General features: G+C 42.6%; 1 protein-coding gene and 1 non-coding gene across 2 annotated transcripts in view; one reads left to right on the top strand and one right to left on the bottom strand.

The window, feature by feature from the left end:
* LOC145411672 (uncharacterized) overlaps window positions 1–18733 on the top strand; it is a 32001-nt gene extending 13268 nt beyond the window's left edge. The window contains exons 9-14 of the mRNA XM_080281678.1: window positions 1152–1256; window positions 12477–12700; window positions 13337–13458; window positions 15075–15169; window positions 16418–16517; window positions 18270–18733. Of these exons, the coding sequence (XP_080137804.1) occupies window positions 1152–1256; window positions 12477–12700; window positions 13337–13458; window positions 15075–15169; window positions 16418–16517; window positions 18270–18733 (1110 nt within the window). The remainder of the gene's footprint in view (window positions 1–1151; window positions 1257–12476; window positions 12701–13336; window positions 13459–15074; window positions 15170–16417; window positions 16518–18269) is intronic.
* On the bottom strand, window positions 7937–8055 carry LOC145411768 (5S ribosomal RNA). The gene has a single exon (XR_013899470.1). It is a non-coding gene; the product is annotated as a 5S ribosomal RNA (ribosomal RNA).
* Window positions 18734–19347: the final 614 nt, after the last annotated feature.

The raw sequence follows: 19347 nt of genomic DNA on the forward strand, positions 1-19347 counted from the left end.
TTTGCACAATTTTCAATTTTCGCGAGTGATTTTTGGTACCTATACACGTGACACCTTCCTCTACAAGATGCCAGGCAGGGACAATGCCTTACCCAGCATGACCTCCTCCCCCCCCCCCTGCATGCCATTGTCTCAGCAATTCACCTGTTATCAGTGACTTGGCCAGTATAGCCATGTCATGCCACGGTACAAAATTCAGGGCCAGAGTGATTCCCCAATCAGTGACAATGTGGAGGACAAACTTTACATAGCATTAGAGGAAGAAACAGTTAGAAATGATGATCAGGTAATGTGGCAAAAAAAGGTCAGGTATTAGTGAGTGAAACAATGCTTATAATGCCTATATTACTGGTTGAAAACCAATATACTCTCGTACTACATATAAATTCGTACCAAGTAAATAAATAAATACCGTTTATGAGTGGTGTGAAATAGTTATCCTCCCATAGAACTCGTTTTCTTTGGTGCCAGCCTGATAGAAAACCCAGTAAGGTAAGGAGGTACTCCTACCTGTATCGAGTATTTTAAACCTCAGGTGAGCGATTTCTCTATGAATTTTTTTTGTTTCTCACCAAAAGCGAAGATTTGAGCCAAAAAAAAAAATTCCTAAAATGGTCGGAATTGGAGGGAGTCAGTGGTGGAAAAGTGGTCGGGATGGGGCGGGTTAAAACACCCAAACAAATGCCATTGTGGGACTGTGGTGTAGAAGATACAAAATACAGACCTATTGAAGATTTTGCAGTGCGTTTCTGAGTTTTAAGCATTAAACAAACATTGAAATTTTGTTATTGTGAAATGCTGTACTTAAGTATTATTTGGTATTATTATTAACCAACCTAATTATTATTATTAACCAACCTAACCTAACCTAACTTAATTTTTTCTAAAATAATTTCTCCCAAAAAATAAAGTCAAATTTGGAATCAGCTTAAAAAACTGTATTAGTGGAGAAATTTACAAAAAAATTTGAGAACATGCACCTAACAAAAATATCCAAATGTGCTTTTTTGGTAAAGGATTTGATTTACAATCTCTGTACCTTTTTGTGATTGGTAATATACTCATATTGTGTATTTAGTGAAAATTTTTTTGGTAACTGACAAGAATATTTAATGTTCTGGCCAAAATTTAATTTGGCTCTTCATTAACAGCTTGGTAGGTTCCTGTGCAGCAACGGTCAGTGTATCCGTAGTGATTGGCGCTGTGATCGAGAGACAGACTGTGTGGATGGTAGTGATGAGGAAGGCTGCCTCAGGGTAAGTGTCTTAGTTTAGACTTTTTTGCACATAATTTTGGTTTTCTTTTGATGAATCTAATCAAAGGTTACCATTGTTTTAGAGGGTTGTATGAGGATCCAGTTATACTCATTTCACTTTAACATGGCCCAAAATTGCCATCTCATTCTGAATGCATTGTTGTAACATTAGAGTAACACTAGAATATGATTCTGGCCATGAAGGGCTATGGAAAGGGTGTAGAACCATAGTGTTATGTTTTTCTGCCAAAGGGCTACTTGGAATTAGCCACAAAAGGATGGAAATGCCCCTTTATAATGGTAAAAGAATGGAAATCTGGCCCATGTTGAGGTGAAAGATTTATAATGTGGGCACTTGATAAACTGTCTTTGATAAGGTGCCAGTTATTATTATTATTATCATCAGATATATTTAGATTAACCCCTTCAATAAAGTGATGTACTGTAATTTATATTTCATTTTTGCTGCCTCCAGACATTATTTTCCACCATAGAATAGACTTTTCTGACTGAAAGGGGTTCAGTATAAGCTTTTATCAATGTTGTATCTACTGGAGGCTCTCCTAAATATAGTTGATCATTTTCTTAGCAGCAAGAGGAAAATAAAAATGAGAACCACTGGTGGATTTAGAGGAGGGGGCCATTGGGGCCATGGTCCCCCCCAGGAGGTATGTAGGCACCCCTCTGTAATTCCTTCCAGTTGCTTGCTGCGCCTCTTGTTGAGAGCCATAGGCAAGAAGAAGTGTCAGGCACCTCACCCTCACCCAGACATGTAGATGCCGCACACAAAAAGTATCTTTTAATACATGTGTTTGTGTGTGTGTGCAGATGGGGACGTTAGTGAATGTTTTCCTATAGAAAACGTTCACTGTATGTCTAGCCTAACCTTCCAGAAGTTACTCATAAGAATTATATATACCTGTATACATAATAAGTAGTGAAAATTTAAATAAGCTGGCTACTAGTGGGTGCCCCTTTCTTGCTTGCCCCCCCTCAGAATAGCCATCTATGGCACCCCTTTCTTGCTTTGCCTCCCCCCCCCCAGAATAACCATCTATCGCACCCTTTTTTTTGCTTGCCAACCCCCAAGATTAACTGTCTATGGCGCCCCTTTTTTGCTTGTCCACCCCCACAAGAACAGGCATCTATGGCGCCCCTTTCATGCTTGGCCTCCCCCCAGAATAGCCATCTAGACCCGCACATGATGAGAACCTTGGGCTAAAGAGGTTAATAATATTTTATTATGGTGTTGTTTACGGCATAAGGTGTGGTAAGTCACTTTCCTGCCCCCCCAGTCATTGAGGCTGAAGACCTGCTCATTAAAGCAAATATGTTATGCCACTCAGGGATGAGTGAGGCTGGTCACTGTCATCTTAAATGTTAGAACCGACTTGTCTAGCCCCAGGCTCCTATGCTCCTCATGAAGCAACACATAATGTGATGATGTATGTGTATCGTTTCGTTTCATTTCGTTTTTGAAGGCTGCAACATGCTTGCATGCATCGGCCTTGGTCACCTAATGGCGGCTCTCCACGCTGCTCGATCCATGGCAGCCTCCCTGTTCAGTCCTTTAACCCTGAGGTCACACTTAATGACCTCGTCCCACGTCTTTCTCAGTCTACCCCTCACAACCCCACCTCCAGTATTAACACTTCTCACCTCCTACACCCAATTATCATCCCCCATCCTCTCCACAAGCCCAAACCATCTCAATCTATCTCTCCTCATCACAACACCAATACACTCCAGTCCCATCCTACCTCTCAACACTTCCATCGTAAACCCAGTCCCCCCAGGCCTTACATGTAGGGACGCACTGCACATCCACCTAATCATTGTCATTTCTGTACGTTTAAGCCTGCGAATATCCTCTTCCTTTACTGCCCAGGTCTCACAACCCTACAGCATCACACTCCTAACACATGCTGCATACACAGTGAACTCTCAATTATCCAGCATAATTCAGCCAAGCCCTGTACCAGATATTGCATAGTAACCCCCATTGGCTCAATATTCAGTACTGAGCTGGATATTGCATTGTAATTTGTCTCTACTATGTATCCTAAAAACTTTCCCTTGAGAGAAAGATGAACATTAAACATAAAATACAATAAAGTAATAAAATACAGTAATACAGTGCTAATTGGCTACTGTTTACAAGGCGGTTGAGACACCTCAATGCCGGATAATGCATAGCAGTGCCAGTTACGTCTCGTTTCGGCACCAGATATTGCAAGATTTCTCCAGATATTGTGTTAATAGAGCCAAGCCAGCAGTGCTGGATATTGCATGGTGCCAGATATTGTGACAATGGATAATTGAGAGTCTCTGTATATCTGTCAGTTGCCAAACACCTCAATCCGGTAAGGGGTGGCCACAAGCAGATCACCTCCATGTCGCCCCATCCAGTGCCATTTCAGTGCCTTGCTCCCAGCTCACACCCCCCTCTCTCATATATCTCTCCACTCCTTCCCCACATCTCATATATCTCTCCACTCCTTCCCCACATCTCATCCTTGGCCTCCCACTTCCTCACCCCCCTTTCACCTCACCCGCATACACTGTCCTCGTTAGTCTCGTCCTCCATCCTCTCCATATGGCCAAACCACCTCTATTTCTCCTAACACTTTCTGTGACATCTGCATCCACACAACAGTTCTCCCTCACTTCCTCATTTGTCAATCTGTCTCTCCATTTAACTCCACATGCTCCTCTCAGATAACTCATTTCCACTGCTTCTCACTCTTGACCTGTGTTCTTCCTACAAGGTCCTTCCAACAAATTGATAATTTACTGTATGTATATAATTTATGTATATATATATATATATATATATATATGCTGTATGGTAGTGAGACCTGGACAGTAAAGGAGGAGGATATTCGCAGGCTCAGATGTACAGAAATGACAATGATTAGGTGGATGTGCAGTGCGTCCCTGCATGCAAGGTCTGGGGAGGCTAGGTTTACGATGGAAGAGTTGAGAGGTAGGATGGGACTGGAGTGTATTGGTGTTGTGATGAGGAGAGGTAGATTGAGATGGTTTGATCATGTGGAGAGGATGGGGGATGATAATTGGGTGCAGAAGGTGAGAAGTGTTAATATTGGGGGTGGGGTTATGAGGGGTAGACCGAGAAAGACATGGGACGAGGTCATTAAGTGTGACCTCAGGGTTAAGGGACTGAACAGGGAGGCTGCAATAGATCATGCAGCATGGAGAGCCGCCATTAGGTGACCAAGGATGATGCATGCAAGTATGTTGGAGCCTTAAAAAACGAAAACGATATACTGTATATATATATTATATATATATATATATATATATATATATATATACACACAGTAATCCCTCTAATATCCGAACGCCCAATATCCGAACATTCCCACTAACCGGACATAATCATCCCGGGATTCAACATTCCCAAAATGGTCCGAAAACCGCAAAAAATTAAAAAAACAAAACAAATTTTTCCCTCCCATAATTTGAACTTGGCACACGGGGCGCGGGACAGCTTTGTTGTGGTGCGTCATTCCTCCGACGTCCGCTAGAGCGCCCCTGCATCCTCCCCACTTTCCGCCTGTCTCTCATCGTAAGTGCACGCTCGTCGTCATGGCTGCCCACTTGCTCGCTTTTGTGGTGGTGCCTTACCTGCTACAGGCACTCCTGCTGCTCTCGTGCCTCTCCTTCGTGTGTGTGATGATGGCCCCGCTGCCTGAGAAGAGGAAGAGAGTGGTGTTGACTCTGGAGAAGAAATGGGAGATATTGGAGAAAGTAGATGCGGGATGGTCTTCTTCCTGCATCCTCCGTGAGTTCAACCTGGCCCGATCTACTTTGTTTGATATTAAGAGATCCCGAGACAAACTCATGCAGTACACGGCTGACTTCTCGTCGAGAAGCAAACGCAATGTGGAGAGGAAGGTGATGTTTACTCCCAAGTTTGCTGAAGTCGACTGCTCCACGTTGATCTGGTATCAACAGCAACGTGCTGCTGGTGTGATGGTACGTGGTACGGAGCTGAAGGCCGCTGCTGAGAAGTTCGCCAGGCTTCACGACGCCCTAGACTTCAAGGCATGCGAGGGTTGGCTTTTTGCGTTCAAGTTACGGCATGGCCTTACCAACCGTAAAGCTCATGGCGAAGCTTTGGACGCTAACGAGGATGGAGTTGACAAGTTTCAGCACAAGGTGAAGGGCTTGATCGACAGGGAGGGCCTCACTCTCGGTCAAGTCTACAGTGCTGACGAAACTGGTTTATTCTATCGCTCTTTGCCAACGAACACTCTAGCCTAGGAGACAGAGAAGCGTGTACCTGGCCGCAAGCTCTCCAAGGAACGGATATCTGCTTTGTGTTGTGCCAATGCTAACGGCATGCACCGGCTTAAGCCCGTTATTGTTGGCCGTGCAAAACAGCCTCGGTGTCTTCGTGAGGTGATGGATGTCCTTCCTGTCGTCTGGTACCATTCTTTGAAGGCATGGTTTACAGCCCAGATCTTCAAAGACTGGTTCCACCGCCACTTCGTCAGGGAGGTCATACATTACCAGACAGAGACACTGGGAATCCCGCACAACCGGGTAAAGGCCCTCCTTCTCCTCGACAATGCACCTGCCCACCCGTGCGACAAGGACTTGGTGGCTGAGAATGGCCGGATTAGGTGCATGTTTCTGCCACCTAATACGACTGCTTTCATCCAACCAGTGGACCAAGGAGTGATCGTGGCAACAAAGCGTTTATACCGAAGGAAGTTCCTGGACGAGGTGATGGTTGTTCTCGAGGACGAGGACGAGTGCAGGGAGGGACGAGACACGCGAGGCCAGCGGACTTTGGAAAACCTTCGCCGCAACAACTTCAATTCTGCAATCTACAACTGGGCCAGTGCATGGAAGGAAGTCCCTGTCAAGACTCTAGAAAATGGTTGGTCTCGTCTGCTTCTTGGAACGGATGTGGAGTACGATTTCCTAGGTTTTGACGTGGATGACTTCCATGCACGTCTACGTACGCATGGCGACGATGTTGATGTGGACGATGTGTATGAGTGGTTGGATGACGACGAGGGCAATCCTGGGTATCAGACCTTGTCTGATATCGAGATCGCATCTTCAGTTGCAGGTGTCAGTACCCAGCTTGAAGATTCCGACGAGGACGGCGACGATGATGCGGACTCCTCTCAACATGACACAATTCCAGCCATCCCCAAGCTGAGTGCACTCCGGGAACACCTAGAGTTCATTCTCGACTACGTGGAACACCTGGACTTCGACAGGGGGATGGGGCCCTTGGGACTTGTGGAGGAAGTACGTGCTTTCAGGCAGCGCATCATCAATCGTCAGAATCGTCGTTCCTTGCATCAGTCAACAATTGACAGTTTTTTCAGGCCCGTGACCCCCGCTGTGCCCAGCCGTGGCTCCACTCCGTTGCCTCCCCAAGACAGGCCCTCATGTTCCGAGCCACACCCCAGCACATCAGCCACGGTGGAGTCACCGCTCGACATGAGTTTGCGTCTATCATCAGAGTCGTCTGCAGTGGGTACGCCATCACCACGACCCAATGACGCACCCCTAGGTCACCTGCCATTGATACTCTCGGACTCTGACAGTGAATAGACGCCAAGAACTTCTCCACTAGTCCACACGGGAATTTACAGTGTTGTGCAGTGAAAAAAACAGTGCGTTGTGTTAAGGATTTACAGTTGTGATTGAAAAGACAATTTTTGAACTAAATTTAACGTTAATAGACGTGTATTTTTGCTTTAGAAAATGGTTAGAAGAGTGGAAAAAGTTAAAGTGCAGAGTGCAACACTTAGTAAGTTACAATGGAGCATAAGTTAGACAAGAGTGCGCACTGTAAAGAGAACGGACTTCTGAGTGCGAATGGCTAAGTTCAGTGGAAGACTTCATGAACAGTGTACTGCAAGTGCATCAGGAAATCCTTCTTACTGTCAGAGTCCGAGAGGAGGCGGTTATTCATCGAGATGGCCATGGACTTGCTGTAAGTAGGCAGAATGTTTCATACTGTACTTTACTGTATTTTCCATACTATACTTACCTCAAACACCTCATTTCACTCTTTTATGTCCCTTATTGGTGTGAATATGCTGTGTCTTAGGTGCTATGCATGTGCAGTAGGAAGGTGTTTTTCTGAGTTAGGCTAGGTTAGGGTCCATAACTTCCAGTCCAGGAGCCAGGAACTTGTAAGTACCCAGAATGTTGAATATTGTATGAAACTACCTCAAAAACCTCATTTTATGCTTCTTTTGCATTTATTTCAGTCTTTTATGTGCCTTATTGGTGTGATTTGGGTCTTAAATAGGTGCTATGCATGTCCAGAGGGAGTTGTATAGGTGTTTCTCTGAGTTAGGGTCCATAAGTACAAGTCCATAAGTACAAGTCCATAAGCTGGGGCCCAATATCCGGACAAGACCACTATCCGGACCTGCCTGTGGCTCTATTACGTCGGATATTGGAGGGATTACTGTTTATACAGTATATATATACAGTACCCACGCGTCCAACACCCGTTAGTCCAGCACGATTCATGTCCAGCACGGAGAGCAAGTTTTCATTCATTCATTCATTGCCAGACGCCATGTATCCCAAATGGGGTGGCCAAGGGCTTAGAGTTAATTGTTTTACAGGGAGGGGCACTAATCCTCCACCAACCCCACTTGACACGTAGGGAGAACGTTATGCCAACAGCATCTGGTGTTCCCAGGCGGTCACCCATCCAAGTACTAACCAGACCCAACGTTGCTTAACTTCGCTGATCGGACGGGAAGCGGTGTACTCAACGTGGTATGGCCGTTGACATAATTAGTATTATTTAATACGATTTAATTACTGCAACACGAGTGTGTTATTATAACACGCACAGAGCTCCGAGAAGTGGGCGAAATCCGCAGAGTTCACCTCTAGCACGATCACCCCCGGTCCAACACGGTCATACTGTACATTCACATGATGATGATAGCCAATGAAAACTTCTGATCAAGTAGCCTTCCCCGCCAGCTATCTTGACGTGATCGTGATGCCGCCCAATTAAAAACGCTTCTGCTGTCACGTGATGTTTTGTTTAAATTTCTCCCGCCACAGCGCCACTCAGTCGCATAATTCTCATTGGAAGGTGCTTTTTTCTTGCTGCATTTTCTGCCCTTGTTACTGCATTTTACCCTGCTCACGATGCCTAGGAAGCTTTCTGAGAACCCCAAGAAGCGTCGGCACCTCCCTCAGGCCACCAAGCTAGAAAGCATCAAGAGGAAGAAGAAAGGGGAGAGGAAAGTTGACATTGCCAAGGCCTACGACATGAGTGAAGCCAACGTGAGGACCATAATAAAAAATCAAGACAAGATCCTGGCAGCAGTGAAGGCTTACAGAGTGCTAAGACAGGCACAAGCAGGACCTTCCATGGCTGTGGACGAAGATAGTGATTCTGAGTGTGATTTCGAAGGATTTATGAGGGAGGTTGAGGAGGAGCAGCAGCCATTACCCGCTAGTGACGCCAGCAGCCATCCTCCGGGGACCCAGTAGGACTACCTACAGCCTTGGATACCACCTTCCATTTCCAGCAAGCCCACCAACACTATCCTAAAAGCTTAGTTATCATTCATAGCACAGTACCATTTATTATAATTACAATAGTACCAATATATGTAAAGGTATATGGTAGGTATTTAGGGTGACATTTCCTAGGGTTGCTGACATAATTCGTTTTTCCCCATAAGCTCTATTGTTTGTCCAACACGTTTTGGGTCCAATACGGGACCCATGCATGACAATATATATATATATATATATATATACATACAGTATATATACAGTATACAGTAACCCCTTGTTATATGATGCCTGTTTATGCGATTTTTGGCTTATTCGATGTCGACATTTAGTACCCTACGCCCACTATACTATGGGAACAATTTGCTACAATGATGGGTCATCCGCAGCTCAGTGAACAGCTATCGCAGCACAAACGTCCCCATATGGTTGGCGCTGGACAACACACACTCGTCCACCGGTCCAAGCCCTACCCAGCCAGCCAGCCATGCCCAGCCAGCCAGTTCTGACAGTGATGAGTGAGGGCTGTGAGGCCCTTATTGTCCTTTTCGGAGTTGGGACAATTCGCCATCAAGTCAATTCGCCATCAGGACAATTCCCTGTCATTTATTAACATATCAGTTTATTTAGCAAATACACTAGTTTTTTAATTATATGAGTTATAAAAGTGATGGTGGTTTATTGTTTTTATAGTAAATGTAAAACATGGCATCAATAATGGGTATTAATTGAAAAAATATAAATATATTGAAACGTGAATCAGCTGATTTACGATCGTTCCCTCATCTTAACGTAAGGTTACATACGAGACATTGGCATTTATATAAATGCCTAATGACCTTAAGTGAACGATCGACATACTTTGGAATTATATGAATAATCTTCATATTACGTCTATATAAAGGTTTCGGGACAATTCGTCGTCAAGTCAGTTCACCATCACAACAATAACAAGACAATTTGCCATCAGGACTTCTCACTGTCAGGATGATTCCCCATCGTTTATTTACATATCAGTTTGTTTAGCAAGTATACTAGTTTTTGAATACTGTACTTGTCTCTCTTCAAAGTCTTTTTAAAATACTGTATACCCAGGATGTTATAGTACGAATGGAAATTAATGAAGACTGCTATGGGTGACACCAGAATATAATTCAAAGTCACCTACAGTGAGGTAGAAACAATTACTGTATTGTCTAAAAGTGCAACTTGTAAATGACGTCTAAAGCCTTAGCTATTAAATGAACATAGACTTTGATAGATCCCCGTGAAAATTAGTTATTAAAATATCAGTTAATCAATAATAAATATATTTATAGAATGATGGGGAATCGTCCATATTTTGACGGCGAATTGTCGACTTCACGGTGAATTGTCTAGGAACCACATCAACAACCCTGCATGCTTCAGTAAAGGTAAGAACTACTGTATACTGTAGTTTTCATGTTTTTTTCCTCTTTATTCACTATTAATGTGATACTTTAAATGTTTAAACATAAGGATATTTCATGTATTTGAGTGCTAAGGTGTGTATATGTGAGAGTTTAGGCAGGTCTGGGAACGTATCCCCATTGACTCCATGTTATAATGGGCTTGCTATACCATGGATCGATATACGATGGGGTTTTCGGGAATGGAACCCCATCGTAAAACGAGGGATTACTGTATGTATATATATATATATATATATATATATATATATATATATATGGTATATAGTAATACCTCGATATACGATACCCTTAGATGCGATACCCTGGCTTAACGATGGGGGTAGAAATACCACCATGCCCGGCCTAATGATGGCAAAACCCTGGTTTAACTTTTTTTTTTTTTTTTTTTTTTTTTTTAAGACTAAAATTGTGTGTTCAGGTTGATTTATAAACTGTTTTTAGACAAAGATTAATGTATTTTATCCATAGATGGGATGAAGATTGTCGTTTTAGGGTACAGTTTACTAAACTTGATTTTTTCCAGACTATATTTGATGATTTTCAGATTTTATTTGTTGGTTTTACTGAGTTATTTACAGATGTTCGGCTCTGGTTAGCTTCTTTTGCAGCTGTTAGGCCATTTAGATTGGCTTTAAACTTGTTTTTGGGCTCATTTCGGTGGGTTTTGGGCTTGGCTTGGGGGGGGAACTCAAGGCTGGTAAACACTCCACAATACCTTACATGTTAACCTGAGGCGTCCCGTCAACGTGTATTCATGTTGCAACTTTTTGTCACTGTGACTCTCGACGACATGTTTACACGTTTTGCAATTGCGAGGTCCGTCATTTGCACATTTTTCAAGGTTCACGGGTGATTTTTGGTAGGCTTATGTGGGAGACTTTTCTCTACCCAGCGCCAGGTGGCAACACTGCCTGAACCTGTATGACCCCCTCCCCCCTCACCACATGCCATTTTCTTGGCCACTAACCCGTTAGCAGTGACCTGGCCAATAAAGACATGTCACGCCACGGTCTCTCCTCGTCCGACAAAATTCAAGGCGAAAATGATTCTCGACGTGGAGGACAAATATTACGTGGCGTTAGAGGAAGAAACGAGCTGAAGTGATGAGGAGGTAACGTCGCCAAGGAAGATACAGTATGTTGATGTGTTTGGTGTGTGAATCAATGCTTATATCGCATATATTATTGTGTGAAAACCAATATACTCTTGTACTACATATATATTTGTACCAAATAAATAAATATCCACCCATTCTGAGTGATTTGGAATAGTTACCCCTCCCATAGAAAACATTTTCTCAGAAGCACGGCTCCATAGAAGACGGTACCAAGTTTGATTTTTTCCAGACATATTTGACGATTTTCTTATTTTATTTGTTGGTTTTACTAAGTTATGTGCAGGTGTTAGGCTTAGGTTAGCTTCTTTTACAGCTGTTAGGCCATTTAGATTGGCTATTAAGTTTTTGGGCTCATTTGGGTGGGTTTTGGACTTGGTTGGGGAGGGAACCCAAGGCTGAAAAACGCATCCCATTACTTTACATGTTAAAACTACCCCAATATACGATACCCCACCTAACGATGGGTTTTATCTAACCAATTGCATCATTAAACTGGGGTATGCTTGTATATTCTAGGAGAAAAAAAAAGAAAGAAACCTAATCGAATATCCTAAAACTAACAAACCTAACAGACAAAGTACTAACCTATATGAAAACCTGAAGGCACAAATAGCTAAACTTACACTAATAGGAAAAAACTGTACCTCAGTCAAGAGAACACCATAGACTGCACATATGTAATGCCTTTCTACATCACTTGTCTGCACTCATCACCTGCTGACTGTCAGTCGAGGCACATAGATTTATAAAGGGGAGGGACACCAAGTCCTCGGTGTATGTTGCTTCCTTTACATTCTTTTTCACTTCTTACTCTCCAGTAACCAATTGAAATATTGTCACTTAAAGCTATATTGATGCCTGTGGAACTGATTTCCCAGTTACCCCAATTTACTGCACCAAATGTATAAATTGATTACACTAATGATATTTTTGGAATACATCCATGACATGTCACAAAGACCACCAATTCATTTTTGTGCAGAACACAGTGGTAGGTGGGTGATCTGGTGTGTTGATTGGTGCTGGTGGTGGCTTTTGTGTGCTCTGATGATGACCATGATGATGACCACTGTTATAAATTGTATTCTGTTTTGTTTTTGTGCAGAACACAGTGGTAGGTGTGTGGGCCATGGGTGGGCTGGTGTGCTGCTTGCTGTTGGTACTGGCTCTGGGTTGTTCTGGTCGCCTGTATGCGTTGAGGACAGGCCTCAGCCATGGCCACCCTTCGCCTGCCCTCCCCGCTGCCCCCATCACTGTCCTGGAGCGTCACCTGCAACAGCGAGAACTGCCACCACCTTATCCCACAGCTCTCACTCACCCAGCACATGTGTGGGTGTCTTATCTTTACATTGTTTTTACTGTATCCCACTGCCCTCACCCAGCACATGCATGTGTTCTTTTCTTTTATTATTAACCCCACTGCTGTCCCTTGCTTGGCACATGTATCAGATTTTTTTCTTTCTTTTTGCTTACCGCGCCACTCTAATCTGGATTTTTTTTTTTTTTTTTTTTTTTTTTTTTTTTTTTTATAACCTCTCCCCACTGCTCTCATTCATCTGGCATATGTATGAATGTTTTTATACTATTTCTTGTTTGAGTTTGTTCTTCCATACCCCTCCTCTCTCACTTTATTCTTCCTACCTCTAGACAGTTTTATTCAGTCTGAGACTTATCCAACTTGAGCCTTCATTAACCCATGGTCCTCTTCACAAAACCACCACCTCGTGTCACTGAGGTAACACCTAGAATATGTGTGAGTACACCTACCGCTGAATGACATTAGCATAATCAGACTACAGAGCACAATCCAAATTTACAAGAGCTACTGCACCTAAGCTTTTTTTTCACTCTCTCTCTCTATCTCTCTCCTTTTTCTTTTTTCTTTTTTTTTCTTTTTTTTTCAGTGGAGTGGAAGAGAATAGAGGAAAAATATTAGTTTTCCATTTAATTGTTATTCTTTTGTAGGATGTGTGGTTCTGGTGTTATGAACCCAGCTGCTCCTCCAGCCCCAGGATCAACAATGTCCTCTGTGCCTCCCTTTGGTCCTAGTCGAGGCAGTGGCGATGGTGGTGGGGCAGGACTGTCAGGTTTGTGCAAAATGAATGTTGCTGGATATGTCAAATAAGCTTACAGTTCTGGGATTTGTCCCTCGAATATCACTAAAAGAACTTTCACATATTGTATAATGTGCAAGGTTTCTTGTTCTCAGAAATTGCATAAGCAAAGATCTGAATCACTGCATTGCTAACTATGTATGATACTCCTGTTAACCCTTGCCTCTGGTTAAAATCCTCAGACATGCACATTTTTCCCTTGTACAAGTATTTAGATGCTGACAAGCATCCCAGCAGCTCATTCTCTCATTGACTGATGTGTAAGTTGTACTAGTTTTCTCAATTTTCATCCAATTTCAACCAAACATGAAGAAAGGTTTGAGGATCAACCAGAGGCTTGACACATTGTTTTTGAGAACAGTAGGTCATAGGTCAAGGTCACATGGCAGGCCAACTTAAAAGTTTTTATCAGAATTTAATAAATCGTTGTGGAAGAACATAAAAGGCACATATGAAGGGATCCTTTTTGAGAACACTCAGTCAGTAGGCCAAGATCAGAGTTCGAGCCTTTTGTGTCCATATGTGAACAATGTAACTAAAACAGTTTGATCTGATTTTGACCAAGCTTGGTTGAAGGGGATGAGAAAAAGCCAAGGGGTTGGCCTCTTGTTTTTGACAATAGTTCAGAGGTCAAGGTAAGGTCAGCATGAAAGCTTTTATCCAGTTAGACCATACTTTGTGTAAGGTTCAGGGTAACCCAAGAATGAAGGGATTTGATTTTGAAAACAACCAGTCACAGGTCAAGCTCACAGGGTAAGATCAAAGTGTGACGTGTGTTGTGTACTAGTATTGTGTTTACAGTACTGCACTTGATGCTTATCTGCATTAGTTTTCACATATTTTTCCATTCCATCCATTCATCCATCATCCAGTCCTATGTTGCCCCATGAGGAGTGTAAGAGCTCGGGGCTAGGCAAGTTGGTCCTGACATTCAAGACGAGAGTGACCAGCCTCACTCATCCTTGAGTGGCATTATGTGAGCAATAAACTGCAACCACCCCTTGGATACAAACCTGCACTGGCTCAATCCAGTTGGAATGCCTTAATTACCCACTAAACCTCCAGGCTTCATAATTTGGTCATATGGTTACCACCCAGCATAGTAAATGGTTTCCTGGTGTACAAGAAACCATTTTTGTCACAGCTCTTCAGTCATCCCACTCATTGTTGGCAAGGCAACTGAGTAGTAAGGATGGTCTGCACTTCCACTGTTAAGTCTCAGGACACCTTATAGTCTCTAATAACTTTTTTGCTGCAAGAAGGCTGAAAGCTACTTTAGCTTGTCATCACAGTATGATGGCAGAAGCAACAAAGGCATTCTTGATGTTTATTTTCATACAGAAGAATGCAGTTTTAGATTTTTTGGTAGTATCCCTTCTCTTAAAGAAAAAAAAAAAAAGTTAAAGATAAGCAAAAAGCATGGATCTGCCTGTGGTGCAAAGGTTGATATATAATTATATGTTTATGTAAACAGAATTAGTTAACATTCTGAGCTGCATTTGTGGCATTGTGTTATCTGATTGTGTACAGTGCTGGAAGGTTTTCCCATAATAAATTTGTTCCCATTTTTCTTTTGATATGTATTGTAGGTGTGGGTAATGTTGGCAGGCAGGGAGAGGAAAAGGAGGATGAGGAACGAATTAAAGTGAATGAATTCTTCTCTCCAGCTCCTCTCCATTCTCAGGTCAGTCTTTGTTTTTATTATCACTTGCATCCTATTCACATAGACAGTTACATGCCACTGAATGTTTTTTGGCACTTTGAGTTATGTATTGGCATATACCAGTATTCAGCCATACAAGTTACTGACTTTTTAAGTTGATAAATGTAATTGTATCCTATAATAACTCAGGTTCAGTAATTTGGACTTTGTGTAATTGACATTGCTTAAATTTGCCAGGCTTGGTGATGGTAACACTCTTCTTATAGTGACTAGTGCAGTGACTGTTAACCTGTCAGCTTCATTATTTGGTTTTCCCACCCTTTCTTTTGTGCACAGAAACTGTACAGCTTTGTCTTTAGCCAGTTTTATTAATATGGCATGTAAAAGAACATGCTGAAACAGTATGATGCCTGATATAAGGTCAGTATCTCATAGTTTAGTTGCAATGGAAGTAAGTTCCTGGAATGGTGAACTAAGTAAAAAAAATGCATAATTATTATTTTCTTCTTGATCAGTCTTTAGTGTGATGAGAAGAAAGAGTGTATTTTAAATATAGGCCTGCCATGTAGTAGATCAGTATCTACTGCACAATGGCTGGGACAGTTGTTAGAAGATATAGGGTTTTAGAGGTACTCAAGTAAAAAATATGAAATTGTTCAGTGTTCTTTACAAATAAGCTTTATTGGTAAAATATGAAAGGCAATAGTTATGTTAAAATATAACTATAATATATTTTAGACATTTAGTTCAGCTCAGCCATGGTGAATTGTTGAAAATCAGAATAATTGGCTTAGCAACGCTCAGTCTGCAAGGTGAAAGGAAGGAAAGTGGGAGGTTGGATGGTAGACGGAGAGACATGTGACTCTCTCTCTCTCTCTCTCTCTCAGCTGATAGCGCTGATGAATGGGGGGGGGGTGAGAAGGGAATGAAATGGGAAATGAGGTAGAGCAAAAGGGTTTAGGACCAGAGGGACTTATTCTTGACCTGAGCAGGTTTGGTACAGTACGTTACATAATAATATACTAATAGCTGATATCTTGACTTGACAGTAATTGCAGAGTGATGTTGAGCATTCTCCCTCTCACTTAACAGCTTGAACTGTAATCTGCATTTGAAGGGTTAAACTGAGGAAGCAAAGGAAGGCACCAGGAGAGATTGATGGCTCCATGGTAGTATTAAATGAAATGACCATAAAGCTAGAAGAATTCTGATCAGATGTTTGTTGGACCAAAACTGAGCACTGCCACTGAATACTCATGTTACCTGCAGAATGGGGAGGATGTGCCACTTCTTTTGGGCATGAGCCATGGATCAGATGCAACCGATGATGTGCCTTTCATTTTAGCTGACTCCAGTGACCACAGCCAAGGTAAGTTGAATTTAGGTTCATAATAGATGTTCCTGCAATGTTTCTTTTAGGTACAAATTATTATCACCCATCTCTAGCAAGGCAAGGCAATATAGTTTTTGTTGATGTGTTTCTGTGTGTATGTGTGTATGTATCTGTTGCCAAAATATCTCAAAAAGCTGTGGACAAGCCTTCAAGAAATAGCAGCTCTGTGGATGCGCAGAAGCCCATTACGTTTGATGAGGATTTGATCAAAAGTGATGATATCTAGGGTTGGTGGCAGTACAGTCAAAGAAGAGGGAGAGTGGCCATGCGCAATTTGCCACAGGTACGTGGGAAGTAATTCTATCTTGTGCAGTGTTTGTGATAAATGGGTGCACAAGAGATGTAGTGGTATTAGAGGTAGACTGCGAGATAATGCTGATTTTATGTGTGCGGCGTGCTGGGGGGAGCAGGTGGAGATTGTCAGGTGTGAAAGGATTGAACTTGCTGGTGAGTCTCTTGAGTGTGTGGAAAGTTTTGTTATTTGGGAGACGTGTTATGTGCTGGAGGTGGGGCTGGTCTAGCTCTGTGGCTAGGGTGAGAAGTGGTTGGAAGAAGTTCGGGAGGCTGTTGCCTCTCCTGACATTGAGAGGACTTTCCCTACGTGCTAAGGGGTCTTTGTATGCAGCATGTGTTAGGAGTGTGATGCTGTATGGTAGTGAGACCTGGGCAGTAAAGGAAGAGGATATTCGCAGGCTCAAACGTACAGAAATGACAATGATTAGGTGGATGTGCAGTGCGTCCCTACGTGCAAGGCATGGGGGGGCTGGGTTTACAATGGAAGAGTTGAGAGGTAGGATTGGACTGGAGTGTATTGGTGTTGTGATGAGGAGAGGTAGATTGATATGGTTTGGGCATGTGGAGAGGATGGGGGATGATAATTGGGTGCAGAAGGTGAGAAATGTTAATATCGGGGGTGGCGTTGTAAGGGGAAGACTGAGAAAGATGTGGGACGAGGTCATTAAGTGTGACCTCAGGGTTAAGGGAGGGACTGAACAGGGAGGCTGCCATAGATCGAGCAGCATTGAGAGCCATCATTAGGTGACTTAGGCCGACGCATGCAAGCTTGTTGGAGCCTACAAAAACAAAACAAAGCGATATCCAAATGTCAGCCACCATGTATTTTTTTCTATCGATCGGCTTTTTGTAGTGGTAGGTTGGGACGCTTACCATCCAATCACTTGATGTAGTCCTGCTTTGGGTGTCTGCCCTTTCCCCTTTTCCTTCCTTCCTCTTTTGTCTTTCTCTCCTTCATTCTTTCCACTTCCTTTTGCCCACGGGTGACTTTACACTCCCTCTTCTGTCTTTCCTTCATTCTTTGCTCATCCATCTGCTTGTGGGTGACTCTACAGTGAGTGGCAAGCCAAATGGTTTCCTGTACACCAGGAAACCATTAACCACGCTGGGTGGTAATCATATAACCAAATTATGTCGCCTGGTGGTACTCCAGACAGATTGAGCCTGTGTAGATTTATATCCAGTGGGTGGTTGAGGTTTTATCACTCATGTGATGCCACTCAGGGATGAGTGAGACTGGTCACTCTCATCTTAAGAGTCAGGACCAACTGACTTTTAGCCAGAGGAATTAGATTTTTATTCCTCTTGCTACCATATGAACATGTGAAATGGGGTGAGGATAATGATAAAGAACATTATCTGATTAGGTTATCTTGAGTTACATGCTTTACTGAATTACTTTACTAAAGTTTTCTCCTGTTCTGTATTCGTAAGATGCCGAGGATTTAACATCAGCGACAGATGAAGAGGAGAGTAAAGACTTGGGGAAGAGAGATGAAGATGAAAGCAGCAGTAAAGATAAATTCTATGAAGAAATCGCTGTTGAGAGGAGAGAAAGTATCAAGAGTGAGGAAGGCAGTTTTGAAGGGAGAAGCTGTGATGTGCCAGGCAACTATGTGGAAGAGACAAGCAAGGAGACTGAGTGTGACGAGATGAGAGGTGAGGAGGATAAAGGTCACAGTGAGAGAGAAGTCACCAGGTCACATTGTTCCACTTCCCTTAGGAGAGAGACACATCAGGTCATCCCTACCTCGGTAGCTGTGGTACAACACACGCAGGATACCACTGCCCACCTAACCTCACACCCTCTTTTAGTAGTAGTCAATGAATGCAATGATGACAGTGATGGTGATGATGCAAGCATCTCCTCTTTGAACCCCAATAGTGCTGTTTGTTAACTTCTTCACCATGAGCTATATCTCTGAAGCTGAATTAAATGTTATAACAGTAACAAGAATATTATAAAATGGCATTGTCACACAAAGGGGATTAATGGAGATTGTTTCTGAGCCCTTTATTGCAAGAGGTTTTTCCCATTCTGCCTAAAATCATCTGGCAGTAAAGAATAAAATATTTGAAAAGCATTGTCACATTTAGGGGATTATGATGGATTACTTTTCCTTGGAACATCAAGTGCCTGCCACATGAACATTATCCATAGATATATGTGTCGTAACTCTCTACGTATGACTCCTTTGGATCCTGTTTAAATAATCTAACGGTAAGCAACTCCAGGTGTGTGTTCAGTAATTCATATTTGTGTCTTTAAGTAGATTTCAGGTTGATTGAATCAAATGCATTTCTGGGGATTTAGCAGGTCTGCGCTGAATCACTGCCATAACAAATCACTGTAAAAATTACTGAATAATTATAATCATAGAGTTATCCATTCAGGTACAGCAATTACTTTTGGAAGTCTTCTAGACAGCAGCTGTAACAGCAATATCAACTTCTCCATTGATTTGATTCTAATTGCACCCTTCAGTGAATGAAAACTACTTACCCCCTCCAG

This window comes from Coenobita brevimanus, chromosome 90, assembly GCF_032717465.1.
Source record: "Coenobita brevimanus isolate Jiangsu-jjx chromosome 90, ASM3271746v2, whole genome shotgun sequence".
In the NCBI taxonomy this organism is placed as follows: Eukaryota; Metazoa; Arthropoda; class Malacostraca; order Decapoda; family Coenobitidae; genus Coenobita; species Coenobita brevimanus.